The 23475-nt window shown below is 37.6% G+C and overlaps 1 protein-coding gene across 1 annotated transcript in view; it reads left to right on the plus strand.

Annotated features, from left to right (window-relative positions):
- Positions 1-3575: 3575 nt before the first annotated feature.
- The window catches only part of creb5b (cAMP responsive element binding protein 5b), a 71686-nt gene continuing 51786 nt past the window's right edge, over positions 3576-23475 (plus strand). Inside the window, exons 1-4 of the mRNA XM_039694310.2 lie at positions 3576-3644; positions 5451-5544; positions 10602-10723; positions 15255-15412. Coding sequence (XP_039550244.1) covers positions 3591-3644; positions 5451-5544; positions 10602-10723; positions 15255-15412 — 428 coding nt within the window. The 5' untranslated portion in view covers positions 3576-3590. The remainder of the gene's footprint in view (positions 3645-5450; positions 5545-10601; positions 10724-15254; positions 15413-23475) is intronic.

The raw sequence follows: 23475 nt of genomic DNA on the forward strand, positions 1-23475 counted from the left end.
TATCAGCAAAAGTTTTTTTTCAAAAGTGAACAACTCCTTTAAAATGTTTTGAAAAAGGTCTCAATGTGTTCTTGTCCATTCAATGAAGGTCAACGGTGACCAAATTTGTTTACCAGGATTTTTCAAAAAAATATTATTTTGTGGTCTGTGAAAAAATTAGTAAACAGGTTTGCAGTGACATAGGGGTGAGTAAATGATGACTACATTTTTTAGATGATCTGTCTTTTTATTTGAACAAAAATAGTTCTGGCAAAAGTGTTCAATCTCATCTAGTGACAGAGGCGCTTGAAAGGTTGAATATCGAACAGCCAAAATGACTGTTTTTAAATAGCAATAGACAATCAAAAAAGTGAGAGGGGAATAAGACCGATGCGGTATAGACTTGGAGGCGCAACTTACTGAGAGCTAAGAGCTGTGTGTTAGTGACTTGTCATTTAGCAGACGTGTTCTTGATGTCGGTCCGCTTTCAGGAACACCCTGTCCAGACCATGTGTCCCCAAGGGCCGCGCCTGGAGGGGCTCTGTCCCAAGGCCGGACTGTGAGGGAAAAGATGTCTGGTTAATATAACGGCAAATTTGCATGTTTTGACTGCATGGGAGGAAACAGTTGAGTTGACTGGACCAATCGGACAGGGAAAAACAAATGCACATGCAAATGGTGTATGAAAGCGCTCACACAGCGGGGCTCATGTATATCCAAGTCTGAAGCATTTGAATTCATGCTTTTCTCTTAATGTTTTCATCTTTCAAAGTTTTGAACGTGTTTATTTTCCACACATTTGGAAAGTGTTTGTTGTCTAAGCGGTGTGTCAATACGTAGCCACAGTCATTAGTCTGTTTTGCTGCTGTATATGAAGGGGACTCGACTCTGGCTGTCATGGACTATTACAGCTGTGTCTCATTAGGCTGTTGTAGACCATAATACTGTTACTCTTTTGCACAAAACTTACATAAGGGTGCTGTAAAATTCCCCAAACAGGTGTTAGAAACGTTGGTCAAGTTTATGATCATCACCTGTGATGCATGACATGCAGCCAAATTTAGTCAAATACAGTGTTTTCGCTGTTGCGATAAAATAGTCATAAGCATTTGTTGCCATCTTATAATCAGGCCCGCACAGAATCTGAGGCCTGGAAAGGGGCGGGACATGTCCGAAACACGCTAGAAGTGGTTGACCAATCACAACGTGTTGCTCCAGTTGACTAATCAGAACAGTCAGAATCAAACACCCAGACTCCCATAGATCATCACCCGTTGAATAGAATGAGAATAAAGCACAATTGGTGCCTGATATATTCCACAGAATCGCACTCTTATCCCCTTGGCGACAGTGGCAGAGGGCTCAGCGTGGGCCCACATAAGAAAAGCATGGTAAAGTATGTCCCATCAGCATCAGAGGAGCAGCTCTGTCACACTCCATGTGCGTGAAACTGAATGACTGGCATACCATTCCATTGTCAGTCTTTCATCCATGGCATTTAGCAGCATCATGGCACTGAACAAGGGATTCCGAGCTGTAACGGAGAGAGAGATTTGCCATTGAAATGTAATCACCACTTGTGAAACGGACACTAGAAATAGTTTAGAGTTTTGTCATTGTAATGAAACATTTTTACACTTTATTGCCCTCTCTGTAATTTGTCAGCCTGTCAGTTTGCTGTGTTTCCACACATTGTCAACCCGGTTGGATGGAGGCAGCTGTATTTCACCATAAAAGTTGACTTTAAAACTGACCTGGGTTATGATTCTCTTTTTTTCAGATCTATTATCTATACATTCTTGTATATATTTAAGAAATATTTTCATGTATATACTATAGATTTATATATAATTTATATTAGTATATAAATATAAATATTATATATATAAATAATATTTTTTTCTTAAATATACATGCATGTGTGTGTGTATTAATATATATAAAAAATAATTATACACAGTGCACCCACAAATATTATGTAAACACAAACTTTTATTTTGGATGCGATTAATCGCGATTCGCGACCTAAGCGACCTAATATATATATATCATTGTGTAGCTTTACATAATCTTTTATTGTTATTTTTTAGAAAAAAAAACACAAATTATATTTTTGAAAAAAGTATAATAAATATAATACAGAAAATGATATATATAAATATCATAATATAGTAAATTATATAATAAAGATGACCTCTGAAAACCCCCATGACTTTGTGTCAAGATCGATAGGTCTTTTAAAATACCAGATCATTTGACCTTTGACATGGCCAGGTTAGTTGTGATACAATCCAGATGGTAAAATATATATTAAAAAAAAGGCTAAATACCCCAAAACCGTAATATTTAAATGCTTATGAACTTAAAATATGAAAAATGTAAGTGTTGTATAACTATCCTGATATTTATAATAAAGAGTATATATATTTACATTTTATATAAATTTTTAAATCCTATATTTTTGATACTTAAATGAAATTATGCCTCTAAGCATAATGTATGATTTATCTTGTATAGTGAAGTATTTATGTATATATATATATATTTATATTAGGGCTGTCAAGCGATTAATCGCGATAAATCGCATCTAAAATAAAAGTTTGTGTTTACATAATATATGTGGGTGCACTGTGTATTTTGCATATAGAAACACACACACATGCATGCATATTTAAGAAAAAAATATTATTTATTGATATAATATTTATATTTATATATAATATAAATTATATATTCTATATACAGTTTATACATGAAAATATTTCTTAACTGTATAGCTTGTGTGTGTGTGTATTTATATATATATATATATATATATATATATATATATATATAAAATAATTATACACAGTACACCCACATATATTATGTAAACACAAACTTTTCATTTGGATGCGATTAATCGTGATTAATCGTTTGACAGCCCTAATTTATATACACTTTTTTTTTGCATCAGTGTATCATAAAAATACTTTTTTGATGTGTACAATGTGTAAGGAAATTATTTTATTACATGTATACCTACACTACATGCCAATTATAAAGTTAATAAATTGTATAACATTTTTCACAACAATGTGAAGCCAACATGAATACATTTCTAAATTTTGAAAAGATGCTTCCTATATGCTTTTTCTCGGACGTTCTTAACTGTCATCGACCCATCTAATACAAACTGCTATGGTGAAGTATTAACAGGGCAGTTTAGGTGTCAAAAGAGTTGCTAACCACTGATACCCTGACCTCGGAGCCGTGTGTCTGGGTTTAGCCACACACTTGCGTACACAATACAGGGAGGATAGTTTACACCTTACCCTGTGGTCAGCAATGGCTCCATGGCGACGAAGGAGCAGGGTGACACTTCAGGGGTCAGTTTTAGCCTAAACCTTCACAACTTCTAATGCCCTCTCCCAGGGCGTTAGACACCGAATACTCACTGAGATTCCGTCAAAGCCTCTTCGGGAACCACGGAGTTGGCTATCACTGGCACACGATACATTAGTGACATCATCTGAGCGGGTCTTTATGCTGGTCTGAGTCCTGGAGGCGCCCCTGATTTGAATTTCTCTTCTTTGCTTTGTGTTCAGGTATATGAGGAGCCAGTGACAGTGATGAACTCCGAGCAGGAAAGGCCGTTCGTGTGCATTGCCCCGGGCTGCTCTCAGGTGAGTCTGATAAGACAATGGCAAAGACGAACGGTCCTGTAACTCGAGAAAGCTCCTTCTCAATGTGAAACTGCACCATAGACAACAACAGTGAAATGCTATCTTGTTGATGCAAATGAAATCCACTGGGTCTTTATAAGATTCTTGGCTTTGTATTTCTTTGGATGAGGTGGAATCCTCATATAGTAAATCATCTCTCTCTTAATGCATATTTTCTTCTAGCTACACCATTACTCTGGTTCACAAAAATCATCTGAAATAATCAAATGAATGCAAATTTCTCATTTTCATTTTGTTTAACTTGATGTAGCCTACAAAAGTAACATATATATATATATATATATATATATATATGAAACAAAAAAAGACAAAACCACACAGCAAAATGACCAAAAGTGAAATTGAAATTAAACAGAAAATATAAAAACCTTTATATATTTATATAATTATTATTGTAAATATTTTATATGATTAAAAACTATAATAGTATATCTCACTGACACTAAACCAGTTCTAAACTGGTATTGGTTCAGGACCTAGACTTTATAATAGCAACAACAAAATTGTTTATCATATAAAAGTAACACAAATCGTACTTTGAATTATTATTATTAATATTATATTACAATATAATGTCACAATATTAGTATTACCTTGTACTGCTTAGGTCTACAAATGTACAAATATTGATATGACAAATTGACAAAAATCGTTTTGGTCCCACTTTATATTAAGTGGCTTTAAGTACTGCATACTTACATAGGAAAATAAGTACAATGTACTTATTGTGTTCAGGTTTTCTTTACATAATTGCAAAACACATATTTTGTGTCCAGATGTCCATGTCATTCTTTCTTCAGTCGAAAAGAAATTAAGGTTTTTGATGAAAACATTCCAGGATTTTTCTCCATATAATGGACTTCAATGGGAACCAAACGGTTCAAGGTCCAAAAGACACTTTCAGTACAAACTGCAAACTGTTCAAAGGGCTTTAAACGATTTCAGACGATGAATAAGGGTTTTATCAAGCTCTCAATTTTTTGAGAGCGATCGTTTCGCTTGATAAGACACTTATTCATTGTCTGGAATCGTTTAAAGCCCTTTGAACAGTTTGCTGTTTGCACTGAAACTGTCTTTTGGACCTTGAACCGTTTGGTTCCCAATGAAGTCCATTATATGGAGAAAAATCCTGAAATGTTTTCATCAAAAACCTTAATTTTTTTTTCGACTGAAGAAAGAAAGACATGGACATCTTGCATGACATGGGGGTGAGTAAATTATCAGCAAAAGTTTTTTTAAAAGTGAACTACTCCTTTAAGAAATTATAAGTGCTTTCCCTGCATGCCTTTTTTAAAAGTATACATTTTCTATCCCATAAAATTTATTTTTCAAGTTGCATTTAGCATTATTTTCCTCTTCTTTCTACACTGTTTTGAACCGCTGCACAGTTAGACTAGGCCTGTCACAGTCTGTCTAAGCACGTTGGTTCATGTGGACCATTTACGGACACAATATACCTTTCAGGTGCTTTTAAACAGCAATTAAGATAATGTAATTATGATAATGAGAAGGTATTTTCAATTAGAAGGTTGTTATTCTAATCGGTAGATAGGCAGTTTATGCCTAAGGCTCAGTCCTGCTGTACAAGGTGGTAAATATAACTTTGGCAAAGTAACTTCGCTTGACAGTCACTAATTGTAAGATTCTCTGTTTTTCAAGAACACACAATGGAAAGAAAACAAGCCTCTGCTTTTTTATTGTATTTAGAGTTATTAAATCACAACCGGTTGTTTCCATGTTCTCCAGAGATTCCCTACAGAGGATCATCTAATGATTCATCGGCACAAGCATGAGATGACCCTCAAATTCCCCTCCATCAAAAATGACAACATGCTGTCAGGTAAGACAGACCTCACATACACACACACACACACAGCTCATGTGTGAGTCTCCTCTTAGTGTCTGTCTTTGATTAGGTGCATTAGGGCAGGACGCATGACTTGGCAAATGCGTAGGTGTAGTTTTAAATGCAGAGCCATGTGGCTAAAATAATATTTGTGCTGTGCTCTGCCTCAATCCCCTAATCCCAGTCATCAACCCGTACCATGAGCTCCATATCAATTAGACCGCAGGCCCTCTCAGGGGACGAGGGGAAGGGGGAACAGGGGAGGGAAGAAAAGAAAATAAGTCTCAACAACTATGATAAAAAAAGTGGAGGATTCCAGGGTGCATATTTAGAGATTGTACAATAACTAACCAAAGTTGTTTACTCAGCCTTGGTTGAAAAAGTCAGCCTTTTTTATGCGTCTACCTGATTTAATGAACACCAATAAACACATCTACTCCAAAACAGTCTCTCTGTCTATCTATCCATCCATCCATCCATCATTTGGTTTAAAATCCAGTTAAAATCTGATTTCTGTAAATGACTTGCAGTCTGCATGGTCAGATTAGATTTCATGTATTTTGTAATTTGAGATGCTCTCTCTTGCCTCATGTGTCATTCACTAGTGAATTACGAATGAGAGAACTAATGTGCAGTTTCAAACACAAAATAAACTATTTAATGCAGTAATTAATAAGTTGTGTATTCTCATGCACCGTAATGGTCAAAAGAAAGGGCAATATATATTCTGTCCTCAATGACTACAACTCTCAAAAGTATGGCTGGTGAAGGCAAACTTCACCAGTCATACTGCTGATGCGTACGTACGCTGATGAGTACCATAGCAACTGATGTAGATGCACTGAATACTGACTACACTGTCCGAACAAAAGTATCACATTTTAGCACTTGGAAATTGATGATGCTTGACACACAGTTTATTAAAGGACAAAACTAGGGAAAACAAAACCCACGAGGGGGCAAAACATGGACAAGACAAAGGAGTGACTAAACTAGACTAAGACTTGACAGATAACTATAACGATAAACAAACAGCAAATACAGAATCAGAACTTTATCTAGACAATACACTTGACAAGATACTCACAACCGTAAGATAATGAACCAGCACAGGACAGATTAAATGGGAGAAACTGATGATGACAGCAGGTGACACAGATGAAACAACAATACCTAACGAGGAGAACAAGGGGGCGGGGTTAAAGGAGTTGTTCACTTTAAAAAAAAAACTTTTGCTGATAATTCACTCACCCCCATGTCATCCAAGGTGTCCATGTCATTCTTTCTTCAGTTGAAAAGAAATTAAGGTTTTTGATGAAAACATTCCAGGATTTTTCTCCACATAATGGACTTCAATGGGAACCAAACGGTTCAAGGTCCAAAAGACAGTTTCAGTGCAAACAGCAAACTGTTCAAAGGACTTTAAACGATTCCAGACGATGAATAAGTGTCTTATCAAGCGAAACTATTGCTCATTTAAAAAAAAAAATAGCAAAGTTTAAGTTTTATAAGCTCAAATGGTCGCCTTGTTCTGTGACGCACGTTTGTGACTCTCCTGTTCGAACTCGTTCATCAAAATCAACGAATCTTTTCCCAAGTCAACTCGTTTATTTAGTTCGTTGAATGAACCAAATGATACGAAAAAAGATTTGTTCATTTTGATAAACGAGTTCGAACAGGAGAGTCACGAACGCGCATCACAGAACAGAGCAAGGCGACCATTTGACCTTATAAAACTTAAACTTTGATATTTATTTTTAAATGAGCGATCGTTTTGCTTGATAAGACCCTTATTCATCGTCTGGAATCGTTTAAAGTCCTTTGAACAGTTTGCACTGAAACTGTCATTTGGACCTTGAACCGTTTGGTTCCCATTGAAGTCCATTATATGGAGAAAAATCCTGGAATGTTTTCATCAAAAACCTTAATTTCTTTTCGACGGAAGAAAGAAAGACATGGACATCTTGGATGACATGGGGGTGAGTAAATTATCAGCAAAAGTTTTTTTTTTAAAGTGAACTACTCCTTTAAGTAACAAGACAACACAAACAAAAGGCCATGTGCTTGCACACAAAACATGGGTCTGTCATGATCCTGCCTCAAGACAAGGGCAGAATCATGACAGATGCAAGTCCTTTAGATTGAACTTAAAATTAAGTGCTTTTTTAAATTATATAGTTATGAGTTCATTTATGAGTTCATTGAATGAGTATAACTCTATTTTGAAAATAATGTTACTTTTTAACTGATGGTTACACCACATGATTTTATTTGATTTCAGTCAAAAAAAAATAAAAATAAAATAAACATATGAAGCTATGAATAGAAGAACATGCATTTTAAACTGTTCTTTTCTGATTTTTATTTCGGACACACATATTTCTTATGATATATGCATTTCATTCATCCTCTTCTATTAAGATACTGCAGACACTAACCCATGATGGGATTCTTCGAGTCCTGGATGTGCGGTTCGGTCTAGACTGTAATATTCATTGTGGGTTTGATAAAGTACAAGATAACGAGTTACTATGTGGTTCCAGTAGCGGATAGAAATTATCGTCCCACCACTAACTCAATAAGAGGTGTGTGTCATTTCTCAGTGGAGTGTGTTTGAGGCTGAGGAAATAAGAGGTAGTGAGTGAAGGAACACATGTGCACCTTTGTTAGCAAGTGAGTTACTGAAAAAAGGGCCTGCATGTAAAAGAATGCGGAGTGAGTGAGAAACCCAAAGCTGATCCCAGAAATCTGATCTGCCACTCTGACAAGGGTAAATAATGAAGAGGACAGAATCACAGCCTGAGTGGAGAGAGACACGGCATGCAGCTAGAAATGCATTCTAGTGCCATGGACCACATGGTCCCGCCAGAAGACTTTATTTAGCTCTTTGGCTTGGGTTCAACTTGCAACTTGCAAACTTGTGTTGAATGTACAGAAACATAATTTTGTTCATACAGAGTTGACTTCACTAATTGAGCATATTTATTTAGTTTATATATATTTTTTTCACTTAAAGTAAAAGTTTTAAGTAAAAATAGAATGTGATCAATTATTTAAAAAATATATATATTTTTTGGGCTGGGGAGTGGATGATCACAATAGCTTTTACAACCTGAACAAAACTAATTGATAATTTATAAGAATATTATATTATATATATATATAAGAATATTGACGTTGAGGTACAGTCATAAGGTTCTTTAGCAGTCCTTTCTATGATATCACTTCCTGCTTTCTTATTGGTTGCTCCTCATGACTTTGATCTTGACTTTTTTCATGGTAAAACCTTACAATAAGGTCCCATTTGTAAACACTAGTCAATACATCTACGTAAAAGAGGACCACTTAAGGCAAGTTTGTAGAGAACCCAAGTGCAATTTATTTACAAAATGTGATCAAACATAAAACAAAGGCATGGCATGAACAAAACATGACAGGACCTAACCCACAGAGGTTACAGTGAAACAATACTTGACAAAGACACATGAGGGCTTAAATACACAAGGACTAATGATTAGACAAGGGACACCTGTGAACAATGAAACAATGAACCAATGATAGCATGACACATCAGACAAGGGAACACATGGCAGGATCACATGACTATTGTTGCGTTCCAGTCCAAAAATTGTCATGCCCTTCACTTGCTAACTTCCCTTCGTCTCGTTCACTCGGATGTACGTCATTGCTTACTTTTGCGTCATTGCAAGCTACGTATTAATAGAAAATCTGTAGTATTTTCAAATTACCATGCTTTCCACCCTCATGTCTCTCTGAGAGATTTGAGAGAATTATGTATTTTTTGTCAGGAAAAAAAATCCTCTGATGACGTCATCGGAGGATTTTATTGGCCAGAGGCTTAAGACCACAGTCAGTAGTAGGGGCTGTCCTGCATGTTCTCCCCCCGCCCATAGAGGGTGCGATCTCACTCACAGAATGAACACATATCAGCCATCTTTTTTTGGAAGCCAAGCTAGCAGGCTCTTGTTCTATGGAGTAGAAGGGGTTACATCCTCTTTTTCCCAGACATGTCCGCCGTCGATGTCCGGGATTCAGCTTTTGCTTTTTGCAGTCGCCATTCATTGTTTACATGCATGCACACCTTTTGTTTCAATCTAACTGAATTCATTCCGATTGGTGAATCTGAATGTAGCGTTTATATGAACGCTAAACAAGTGATCGCTTGATGTGCGTTTTAACATTGCTAAGAAAATTCCTGTTTCTCCATGAGAGATTTTGAGACCGGTGCGTCTTACAGCTGTCGCTCATCGGTAATCACGCCACCGGCCTCGCGTTGTTCTCCACACGGCCCTCATCCAGCTCGCCACAGTAAACATAATGAATGGCGACTGTAGAACGCAAAAGCCGAATCCCGGACATTTTGGGCGATCTCGAAACACATTTTCGGGCAGACTCATCACAGAGTTGGAGACTCACTAGTAGCCTAGACTTGTTGTTTAACTGCTACGCTCTGTTACCGGTAGGTGTGGCCTTCTAGGGCAGCGAAGCAAGTGCATTTTGGGAGTTGTTGTCTTCCATCCACATAAGCCAAAAATACATTTTCTGGCTTTTCTCAGTCTAAAAAGCTCCAAATTCAAAAAATAATTTCACATTTCTTCTACATAAATTACCTATTTTAAAAGGACCAATTTAAAGGGTGAAGTATCCCTTTAAGAATTTGTTTAATGCAGCATCCAAATGTATATAGATGTTTTTTGGTTGTTTAAAAAATCATAATTAATGTATCATAGAGTTGTTTGTGGTGGTGATAATTAGACGAGATCTGCGGTGACGTCACAATCGTGTTGCATTGTGGTATATGGAGCTGCCTGTAGTGTACATATGAAGTAGACTCGCTCCCTCTGTCAAAATCGAGGGTCTGTCCATATAATCTTCCCTCGTCCACTTCACAAAGTTGAACACACTTCAAAATGGCGGCAGGGATTCCCCTGAGGGGAAGTGCTTAGGGATCAAATAAGACATCATAAAGTGAATTCCGTTGTCAATGTAATTATGAATAAATTCTGTATTGTCTGCTTGAATGTTTCCAGACCAGACGCCGACCCCAACGCGCTTCTTGAAGAACTGTGAGGAGGTGGGTCTTTTCAGCGAGCTGGACTGCTCCATTGAGCAGGAGTTTTGCAAGGCTCAAGAGGAGGAGGACAGCAAACAGGTGAGGCTATGGTGTGAGTCTCGCAGCTTTGATGCTAACAGCGTCTGTCACAATCAGCCCATAACAATAACACACCGAAGATCACACACATGAAGCAGGTATACAAGATCCACCCAGAGATCAGATTTGGTACCTGACCTTCAGACTGACAGTTGTGTTCATAAAGAGCGCTGTTTGTCTGGATATCACATATCACCCAGACAATCACACACTCTTGATGCTCTTCAATTCCACGTCTGACAGTACTTTAGGGCCAGTGGTGGAATGTAACGAAGTACAAATACTTTGTTAGTTTACTTAAGTAATTTTTTTTTGTATCTTTACTTAAGTAAAATAAATAGTGCATACTTTTTACTTTTACTTCGTTACATTTTGCAGCAATTATTATACTTTCTACTCCACTACATTTCTACAACTTCTGTTACATTTTCATTACATTTTCTGATCTGTTTTTCCCCTGCCAAAACGTAATTTGACCGTCCTTCCGTTGCACGTTTGTCTCACCAGTGAGTGACGTTTGGTTGCCATAGATATATCAACCCGGTCACACTAAATGCGTCTCGCCCGCAGTGTGTTTATCGTGCAATTTATACGCTAAAATTTGTTTTTACGTGCATAGGAAACGCACTTTGTGTAATATATGTTTGGTTAGGATTATGGCAAGCCAAGAGGTTCAGAATAACACCATAAATCAATCGTGTTTACTGCCAAGCATAGTTATTAACATATAGTAAGGAAAAGTATTATGTGTAGCTATATTGCCTAATTGCAAGCTTGTTTCAGAAATGGTGACATTTTTTTTCCATCATTATTGAACATCATTATAGGAGTATTAAGTTGAATGAGTTAGATTTAAATGTTTTATTAATCATTAGAAAATAGACATTAAGAGAACAAATTGTTATGCAAGTACTTTTACTTTTAATACTTAAAGTACATTTAAAATCAGGTACTTTTTACTTTTCACTTAAGTATGGTTGTTGTCATTGTGTTACTTCTACTTTTACTAAAGTAAATATTTATCTGGATATTCGTACTTTTACTTAAGTACTGAGATTCAGTACTTCCTCCACCACTGTTTAGGGCATCATAGTCTTGTTTCTGAGTTGCTTTTTAAAAATTTAAGAAACTTTATGGCAACTTAGGATATCTCCATTTCTCAAATTCTAAAACCAGAAATATACTTTACACAAGTATGCAAACATAGTGACTTTAACTAACTTTAAGCAACTTAACTCAGCAAAAATCTCTCTAAAGCCTAGTTTACACTACATGATTTTACATGATTTGCAAATCGTTGAGCTCGCCGACAGGTCAGGGTGTTATCGCGTGCAAATTGCGGGGGATTGGCGGGGGATAAACGTTCAACCTAACAAAAATATGGGTTTACACTTTATTTCAATAGTCTACTTTAGACATTCTGTAGGCAGTACAACTCCAAATTCACTCAACTGGTTGACCAGTGTTGTTATATTGAACAAATTGTGCTGCTTTTTTACATCTGCCTCCATACATACAAACAGATTTTTATGTAATAAACCATCTAGAAAGTTTAAAGAAACTTTCTTAAGTTTTTCAAATGCATATTTCAAAATGATCATTGGGATGGTAATCGTGAAGCCGTCACGATAACCAAACTATTGTGGGTGTTTTTATCATGCTTCTTCAAGGTCTGACAATAATGTAAACAACTTCGACCCTAATGACTGTTTTACCACTTGCACCACGACGTGTCACAAGATGACTGGCCTCAGTGACCACCACCCTATGTGCATGACAGCCGTACTGTAGATAAACTAAAGGTGTCGGTTAATCTGGGGATTTTACACTTGAGGTTTAGGGTTTGTACACCATGCCAAGTCAGCAAGCAGCAGGTTGTAGCAGGACTTTTGCTGAAAAGGCAAAGACAGGTGAGAGGGAGATATCGCCCAGAGCCTTTTCAGAAAATTCTGTTGCGCTTTTCTTAAAGGAAGTGTACTAATCAAATGTGGAAGCTGGTTAATCTGTTTAGAATTTCATGTGCTTAAAGAGTCTATGCTGTGAACTTTACATACTTCACATACTTTTGAAAATCCAGCGTTTAGTTGATCCCGATAAATTCTTCTTCAATGAGGAAGTTTGGCTTCATGGCATCTTTGTTTCTGGGCTGAGTGTTAAAGAACGCGACACACACTTCAACCAATCAGATGACGACTTTAAAAATCCTGAAGTGTTTCCAGTTAAGTGTGTTATATGCATCAGACGTTCAGCTAGTGGTCCGAGGACATGACGTCTGAGGCTGAGACTAGATTCTGTGTGCTATAAAATGTGCTATTACTAAGTATTGCTGCACTGTAAGTATTCATATTAAAGTCTTAGAGTGATGCAAAAATGATACATTTTTGTAGGCCAAAACTTGGAAACAAGTTAGCATTTTGGCACTTCTGGTTCCATCGGCAATGGAAGGCAATGGGATGTTTGAATGGGTTTTTGTTTGGAAAATTCATCTACTCACTAGTCCACCGCAGCCTCATTGTGTTTGTAATTCTTGGAAACTATTTTAACTCCAGCTTTCAGGGACATTTTTGTTTTTTTAAGAAGAAGATGAAGAAAAAAGCGCAGGCCTCAGGTTATGCAGAGTGAATGACCATAATTTGTTTATGGCCTATGTTTAGCTTTTTACATCTGACAGTTGTATTTAGGCTTCAAAATGCATTAAAGATGTGTTCTTTTGTGAAGATTATCCAAAAGCCAATCGATAAATCCTATTGGAGGGAACCAGCGGGATGCTAAATTCAGGGTTGGCCTGCAAAAATATAGAAGCACTTCCACCTTGGGTTTTAAAACTTTAAACTGTGCCTTCAAGGAGTGGCCATCAACAGAAATTTCCCTTCATCTCTTACTTAGACTTACTCTATCTGCCTGCCACAGGAAATGCTTGCATAAACTCAGGTTAACAGTGGTGTCACACCTAAAAGTGCATTTCTTACCAATAATCCTCCTTTTTCACACACCACCTAAATGTGTGGTTTGTTTCAGAGTGACCTAAACCAAAGAGGTTGCTATTTATGTATAATGTTCAGTCAGTGCTTCGCAACTATTAAAAATGTTCGAAAACATTTCGCTTACGTTCCCATAAAGTTATGAACATGTTATTTCTGAATGTTTTCTGAACATGGTTATATGTACGTTGTTAAGGGATCATTCCATTTTATAACTGAGCAAATATTATGGGAATATTACTTTTGAATGTTCTCTAGACATTCTCAAACATTTCAAAGTTCCATAAATGTTATAGATGGTGTTTTTGTGCAAAGATTTTGAGAACATTATTAAAGACCTGATAACTTTGATGAACGTTCTTTGATGAAACTAATGAACTGGAATACTACTTTGAGAGAACCTTGGCAGAACGTTAGCCAAAGACTAATATATATATATATATATATATATATATATATGGGGATGATTAGGAGGCCATGATGGACAGGCCACTGGGCAAATTTGGCCAGGATTCTGGGGTTACATCCCTACTCTTTCGAAAGTCATACTGGGATTTTTTGTGACCACAGAGAGTCAGGACCTCGGTTTAACATCTCATCCGAAGGATGAAGATGAAGAGTGTAAGTGTACATGCTTGAGGTGCAATCACATTTACCGCGGTTTGATGAATTTTCATGGGCGAAAAATCAAATAACAGTGATTGTGAATTTCGCATGAGCGACCGTAAATGATTTCACAAAAGATTTAAGTTGGACACACGGATATGAAAATCTGTCAAATTTGAAAGTAACTTTTGTTTGAGGTGTGCATACATCACTAAGATACACAATAGACAATGAATTTAGTTTTTTTTTAAAATTTACTGTAAAAAAAGTTGCTGCCTTAAATTTTTAAGTACAATCAACTTGGATGTTTAAGTAACCTTAAATTACACTAAATTGGCTTAAAATTGAAATGAGTATAAATAAATAAAATAAAGCAATGTAAAAGCTTTTGTTGTCACAACTCATTGATCATTTATTTATTTATTTTTTTATTGTGTAGTAGTTAGGTGTTGACTTGTTTTGTAGTTTTTTTGTTTTTTTTAAGTTCAGTTATGTTACAATTAGGGCTGTCAAACGATTAATCACATCCAAAATAAAAGTTTGTGCTTACATAATATATGTGGGTGCACTGTGTATAATTATTTTTTTGTATATATATATATATATATATATATATATATATATACACACATGCATGTATATTTAAGAAAAAAAATATTATTTATATATATAATATTTAGATATAATGTAAAGTATATATAAATCTATATACAGTAAATACACGAAAATATTACTTAAATATTTACAAGCATGTGTGTGTATCTATATATAAAAAATAATTATACACAGTGCACCCACATATATTATGTAAACACAAACTTTTTTTTTTTTGGATGCGATTAATCGCGATTAATCGTTTGACAGCCCTAGTTACAATACATTGACAGTAAATATTTTACCCCTGTGCTCATAAACCCCATCCCACCCTTTGTGTTTCTGAACAGAACATCACTCTTCATGGCCAGGGGGGCCCTAACCAGCACCAGCAGACCCACTCAAGAATGGCCAACCACGACAGCAGCATAGTAATCCAGCAGGCACTGCCCTCGCCCCAGTCCAGTTCGGTCATCACTCAAGCCCCTTCCACCAACAGACAGATTGGGTAAGTCGCCCTCTCAATACCGCAGTTGCGTGGGCCAGAATAAATATTGTTAGTTGCAAGTCATCTGTACAGCGTTCAATAGACGAAGGCTGGTGGTTTGATATTAGTCCAAGGTCCAGGCTGCTGTTTGCATTCTTCCTATCAGAATACAGCAGTTGTCCTGCACAAGGCGGAGGAGTAGTGATTATGTTCTTCATAAGACTGTGTTTGTCTAAGTCAGATTTGTGTGTCCTGTCATGTTGACAGCAGTGGACAACAACAGCTGGATTCTTGGAAGTTTTTATTTAAGTATCTGTGCTCGCTATGAAAGGTGTTGGAATGTTTCTGTGAGTAAGCTGTGCATGTGTGGGGTGAAAGAGTAATTGATCCCACATTCTAGAGAGTATACTATCTAAACACCCAATGTGGGGCAATGTGCTTTTTTTTAATTGGGTTTTTAATTTTTTAATTAAATATTGTTATCATTTACTCAGCCTTTCTGTCATTCCAAGCTTGTATGACTTTCAAAATGATATTAGATGCACAGACTAGATTAGGTCAAAGTGCAGTGATCGTTCGCACTTCACACATTCAAAGTTCTGGTTTTTCACTTCCGTTCGCAAACACTCTCACGCACTTTTACCCAATTAAAATTGCACATTGCTGACTACATGATAGAAGTGCTTCTCAAAAACATTTATTGAAATTGAAGATCTGGCATTTGATCAGCCAACCATTATTTAAAGGGGACCCCTTTTTTACAAGATGTAATATGTCTCAGGTGTCCCCAGAATGTGTTTGTGAAGTTTCAGCTCAAAATACCCCACAGATAATTTATTATACAATATTTCAAATGCCCATTTTTGAGTTGAAGGAAAACCTCCTCTTTTGTGCATGTCTCTATAAATGCAAATGAGCTGCTGCTGCTCCTTTTTTGATTGAATCTGAGAGCTGGATCAGTCCTATAGAGACTGCCTAAGGGACTGGCTCTTGACGGCCCATAAAGTCATTAAAGAAAAGGTTTAAATATTCCATGTGCCTACAGCGGCTCAATTATACGTTTATCAAACGACGAGACTACTTTTTGTGCGAAAAAAACATAAATAACGACTTTATTCCATTACTTCCTTATGGGCGCATGCGCGAGAACTGAGACGAGGACGTTCTCATTCGTTTACTTCTTGTTACCGGCTGCTCACCGCTTAGGAGTTTTACCGCCCCCTACCGTATAAGATGATGTGCTGATATAGCTGGAAGCGCAAAACTTTCTGTTTACAAGCAGAGGAAGATGCGCGCTGTACATACGCTTTTCAATTTGCGTATTTTCCGCACTATAAGGTGCACTTAAAAGCCTTTAATCTTCTCAAAAAACGACAGTGTTCCTTATAATCCGGAGCGCCTTATATATGCATCATCATTTTATACGGTAGGTGGTGGTAAAACTCCTAAGCGGTGAGCAGCCGGTAACAAGAAGTAGACGAATGAGAACGTCCTCGTCTCAGTTCTCGCGCATGCGCCCATAAGGAAGTAATGGAATAGTGGAATAAAGTCGTTATTTATGTTTTTTTCACACAAAAAGTAGTCTCTCGTCGCTTGATAAACTTATAATTGAGCCGCTGTAGGCACATGGAATATTTAAACCTTTTCTTTAATGACTTTATGGGCCGTCAAGAGCCAGTCTCTTAGGCAGTCTATGTAGGACTGATCTAGCTCTCAGATTCAATCAAAAATATCTTTATTTGTGTTCCGAAGATGAACGAAGGTCTTACGGGGTTGGAACAGCATGGGGGTGAGTAATTAATGACTTAATTTTCATTTTTGGGTGAACTAACCCTTTAAAGTGAAAGCAGCATAATATACAGTACCTACTGTTATATATGCTGTAAATATGAATCAAACTACAAAAGAAAACAGAAAATCAAAATTCTTACTTGAACGCTGCTGTTAAATGCTCTGGCGAGGAGATAAACGTGGCGGACTGTGTACAGCTCACTCAGGACGGGGTTTATGCTAATAGGGCAGAGTCTGTCAGTATTTGCATTTGTGACGTCACATTTCATTGAAGCGGCAAACTGCTTGTTCTGAGACACTGCTTATGAGCATGATTTATGGGGATTAAAAAAAGAGGAGTGGGTGTATTTTTGGCATTATAGGGTGGTTGTGTACACACATTGCCAACACACATTAATGTTCGAACAATATGTAATGAATTTTTGCGTAATAGGTCCCCTTTAATGCTAAAACAATTCTTGTAATTAGGGTAAGCAAATTTGCAATCTTCAAATTGTCCTTCAAAGGGCTCCCATTCCTGGAACGATTGTAGCGGTCTTTCTTCTGTGCATTTCGTCTTGTGAATCTTTCCAGTTGTCCCTGCAGTGACTCTTAAAGTTCTTCGTGTCATGTAGCCAGCTTGGGTGTGTCCCACAGTGATGACATCAGTGGTGCAGCTCTGGTGGGGATATCAGCTTTTTAATTTTGGGTTGACGCCCCTCTTACGCAAACACATCCCGCTACTGACCCGTCTTTCTTTTTCACCCCAACAGTCTTATTCCCTTTTTCTTAATGGAATGGAATTTTCTTATTCTCCGTCTCTTTGTTGCATCAGAATGTCTGCAATATAATCACCACCCAAAACAAACCCTAAAGCGCATGATGGGCCGCAGGGAGAGGACAGTATCATTTTCAGTGGTGGAGATTTAGGATGAAGATTAGAGGCTCAGTTCTGCAGCTGACTCCAAAATCACAGATTTATTGCACATAACACCAGATTTTCATAAACAAGACGTTTCATGATAAAACTGTCACTCAGCAAATTGAAATATGGCTGCTTTTTTTCAGAACCCCTGGAATCTTATTGCTAGGAGGCAAATCAATAACACACACTTTGCTTAATATCTGCATAAAATCTCATGTGTTTGATTATTTTTATGAAGAGTATGAAGGCATTCTCTCTATGCCAATGGTGAGACAGGATAAGTGGACAGCTTGTGAATATTGGATGGAAGGCCTGTCAATCAAGTTGATTGACCGTCTGACAGTCCATTTGTTCTGGAAAAGGGATGGAATTACAGTCGAGCAAAGAGAGAGAGGATAAGATACTGAAAGAAACTAGTTAGTTCTCCTTTCTTTGCTGCATTAACTTTCCTTATAAGACATCAAAGATTGTTAAAAATCCAAATAGTGTAGTAAATATTAAGCGTGAGGTCAGTTCTGGCAGGTCACGTTAGTCAAGCTCGCATCAGCTGACTCTCAGCTATATCTATAGCCAGTGTTGGAAAAGTTCACTTTCGACATGAACTAGTTCAAAATTCAGTTCACACATTTTAAAATGAACTAGTTCAGTTCATAGTTCATACTTCAAAAAATAAACTAGTTCATTCATAGTTCTTTTTTTCCATATATTGCGAGATTTTATTATTATTATCATTATTGCCACAGGCCATATACAACCACAGACAACAATTATTTTAACGACGGGCAAAGTTTGCACAGAAATGTACGATTTTTCCCATCCTCACCAACCTCGTCATAAAACCTGTTTAAATGATCATACGACGCCTCCTCGCTCGCTGCTTTGTCGACGGCGGCCGCGGTGCAACGCTGGTGTCTGGTGTTGCCAGATTGAGTGTTTTTTCGCTACATATTAAGGCCTGCTGACATGTGTTTTAGCCGGGTTTTCGCCTTGAAGGCTCTTTAGAAATCTGGCACCCTATTGTACAAAGTTAAACTGAGAGAGCGTGCGTTCACAGACACCAGAATGAACTGTAATACGTTCACAGTACTGTTCAGTTATATATATATATTCATATATAAGCTCCTTCAGTTCCCAGCTCCACCTCTCATCCAGTCAGGATTTGGCATTCTGATTCCCCTTGAATCAGACTAATTTCTCGGATTATGTTGTACTTTATAATCTTGAATGAATGAAATCTGCAATACATTCATGTTGGTTCTATTCTGTTTACCATAAGATTGCTGCTCTCTCTGCTCTTATCCATAATAGGCTGTGTGGATGCGCAGGATACCCCCGCAATCCAAACTGTATGCTACTTGTCAATCGTATTTGACGATAGTGCTGAGAGAACTGTAAATGAGTTATAAGGAAAGCACAGATTTTTTGTTTGTTTTGTATTGCGTCTGCACAATACTTACAAGATATTTGTAACAAGAGTTTCTGCAGGGTCAACGGCAGTAATGCTGCTGGCTGCTATGAATGCTCTGCTTTGTTTCAGACCGTAGAAATGAAAGGTGAATATAAATTCATGCTGAGCATATGCAACGTCCATGCTGTTTTTGTGTTGGAGCGTGTGTGTGCATGTGCCAAAGCTGTAAAGAAACAGTTTATAGCATTCATTATGGACACTCATGCAGCTCAGATATTATAAAGTCTTTGGTCTTTTATGTTAACTGCATAATTTATCGGGAGAAGCTGTGTTAGTCTAAAAGTAATTGGTGAATCTTATGAAACCTGTCAAGAACCGATGGATCAAATTTCACAAAATCAAACAAAGGATATGCAAACGATATATATTTTTGTTAATATTTTGAATTATATTTTTTTTAGTAAAACATTTTTAGCAATTTTGTTGTGTGCTTTTGTCATATTTTTTTATTTTAAATAAAAAAAATATTTTTTTAGTTATTTTAGTACTTCAAGTAAAACTAAATGAAAATTAGAAATGTTGCCTTTGCAGCTAGATAGTTTTGAAAATCTTTTATTTAAATTAAAATGTATTTATTTCATAAATAGTTTTATTTGACACTAATAACCCTGGGTAGTATTTGTTGTACCGCCTTTTATGTAGCTTTAAATAATAAATAAAAAAAAGATTAACTGTAATAAAGAACAAAGGATTATGGTAGTGACAGGACAATGTGCTCAACTGTCATAAAAGTAATTACTTGTTTTTCAATGGGATGTGTCACATGACCTAGACATGTGAGATTCATCCAATGACATGTCTTTCTTGGAAGATCTTCCCATAGTACATTTCTGTTACATCTTTGTTGATGTCCATTGAAAACTGCAACTCCCTAGGACTCCACAAGTGTGAGAGTGATTGTTTTGTTACGGGGACTGTGAAGGTCAGGGGTCAGCCTATGGAAGCGTGTATCAGTGTGTTTGGAAATGTCCACCTCAGCAGGAAAAAAAAGGCTTTCAATCCCCTCAGCACAGAAACCCCACTTCCCGCAGGAAGCCATCGAGGCCAGTTAGTGCCTCTGTCCACAAACCATTTAATCTTCTCTTCCTGCTGCTCTGAACTGAAGAATCATGCCACAATTAAACTGAAAATCATGAATGATGCCGCTTTGACGTGCATGACTTAGAAATACTCTGCTGTTGTGAAATGTTAATGTCTAAATATTGCACTATTCCTAGAAGAGGGAGGTGAATCATAAATTTGGCTTAAAAAGGGTGTATCGAAAGGCAGGCTGACATCACAGTTGCCGGAATTATACTATTTTCTGTGGCGAATTGATGTCACCTATAGATATGACATGGTTTTGTCTGAGAAGACTCACTATTTAGAGGCTGTTTGCACTTAATTTTGCAGTCCTGTTCAGCATGTACATACTATGTACTTATTATAGCAATTGTAATAACTGGGTTATATAACTAGATACTAATCCTGAACCCCTCAAAACCTGCCCTTAACCCATGTAGTTAGTTACCTTATATTTCCAGTACTATAGAACGAGATATCTTATTCTGCCCAATCCCAACACCCCCTCCCCCCATCCGCCCCACCCCCTCCCCCCATCTCTACAAATGTAATTAACTGTACAGTGATTGTGAACGACTGCAGTAAGCTTAATCCAGGGTCCATCTGCTTTCTAGGTTTCTTGAGATGTGAAGATTGACAGAGTTATACAGCATCCATTGAATTAGGATAACAAGTCATTTTCATTGCTCCGCCATGTTTGCCGAAGAGCTTTGGAGGCTTGGTATCAATTAAGATTGGCTTTCCTCAAGTCCGTCTGCTTAACAGGGCTCAGGCGGGGGCCCACAGCTGTGAAACCCAAGGACCCTCAACCCCCAACTTTTCCTGTGATTCTCCCAGTGTTCCTTTTTGCTTTCTTCTCCCCTTTATTCACACCAGCCCCGCTAAAAAGGCAGACATATCTTGTGTTTTGAATGCTAGTCCCCAGGATCGGATGCTAACATACTGTATATTTTTAAGGCAAAGTTCACATTTTACTTATCATTCCAAACTTGACTTGACTTTCTACTGTGGAACACAGTATATATTTAGAAGAATGTTCCCGCTGGGTTTTTTTTGGACTCCATTGACTTTCATTTGTATTGAAAAAAATGTGTTGAATGAACTAGCTGTTTTGCATGGCTACATTGTGCCAGTTCACATGGTAGACTAGCTCTAACCATCATGAACCAGCTGGTCTTTTCAGGGGGGAATACCGTCTCTCAGAGCGGTATAAAGGGGGTTGGAGACCCTCAGAGAGGCAATTTGACAAAAAAAAGTCAAACCTGACTAACAGAAAAGGGGAAAATGAAAAGACAGAGCACAGGGAATCTGAAAGTCATGGCTATTCAAAGGGGAAAGGGTGATCTAAATGATCTGAATGCTTGCTGAATGTAAATTACTAACATCTGTTCCTGAGTCATGTCAGTGTTAAATATGTTAGACATAGTCAGTCGCTTGAGATAAAGCAATGTAAGGGGGGCTCAACCTTTTTTGACTGAGTGATAAGAGTGTCCCGGGGTTGGAGAACATTGGTAACAGCCAATACTAAATCTAAAGCCACGTTTCCACCGCAGGAACTTTCCCCAGGTACTAGGAACTTTGGGGTGGTACTCGGTGTGTTTACACCGCAGGAACCAGGGTCTAAATGAAGTCCTCCCCTGTTGGCGAGTACTATTTCAGAGTTCAGGAACTTTCGTGGTGGGACTTGTGCGCTGAACCTGCTGATTGGTTCTTACCATGCTATTCTTTCTGCCCGATGGCGCGCGTTCGTCCCATCCATCTCACGGTCAATGTCCGCTGATAACAAACGTCTACTTTTATATCTAGCATTACGCTTTGGGTGCTCGTCTCTTTTCTGCCGTTTTGTTAATTACCTTGTTGGTAAACCAATCGCACACAAAAGCAGCAAAGGTTGGATCTCCTCCATACAAAACTCAACAAACGCGCAGGTTAGGAAGAGCAGTCGCACGCAGTTCAACGTCACTACATAATATTCCCGCCCCGGACCGGTACTTTAGTACGTGGTGTAAACGCAGTAGGCAAGCCGTCTGGGAAAAAAAAGTTCCTGTGAAAAAAGTTCCTGGGACAAATAGTTCCTGGTAATTGCGGTTGAAACGCGGCTCAACTTGTGTCTGAATGGTGGCCGTACACACTGAAGGAGAGACGGAAATGTGAGAACAATAGTTCTTTTCTTCTTGAGCTTTGGTGATTGACACAACAGTTTTAGTTGAAACACGCATGCGACAGCCGATATAATAGATACAAAATGGATGGCAAGGCAAACTGTCATCCGTGCCATATAAATATGATTACCAGGAACAGCTCAGTGTAATTTCCTTCGAAACATTTCCTCTGTTACATCCACAATGAAACATTTCCAGTCGATACAGAAAACAAAACAAAATCAAAATAAGCTTTGCTAACAGTTAGCATGCAAAATTATTATCCAAAATAACTCCCTTTAGATCACTTCCTTTTCTATCTCTAAAGAATCTCGCCAAATTTCCCCAAGCTGACATTAGGAAAAAAAAAAAAACTATGAATTTTATGTTCCACCTCAAACAGATTCTTCCTCTCATATCTAAAAAATAGTGCTGACTTATTTTATGGATTTTGCACTGTTAAAATATTGTGCAAACCTCCATGAGCCTGCAGGAAGTTCTTGTAGCTCCCATTTGAACCAGTGCATGCAGTTGCGTGCATGTGTGTTTTCACACCTCTAAACTTAAGAGGAGCTGGTTTTCACACCCCTAAAGAACAGGAAGATTGTGAAGTATTTTGGTGGTTGAAAAGGAAACTGTGCCCTGCAACACAACAGCATGAGATGCAGTGACTCAGTCAACCTGTTTCAGCCGTTAGAGAGGCCATATCCGAATTCCT

Source organism: Pimephales promelas, chromosome 12, assembly GCF_988280905.1.
Source record: "Pimephales promelas chromosome 12, fPimPro1.hap1.1, whole genome shotgun sequence".
Classification (NCBI taxonomy): Eukaryota; Metazoa; Chordata; class Actinopteri; order Cypriniformes; family Leuciscidae; genus Pimephales; species Pimephales promelas.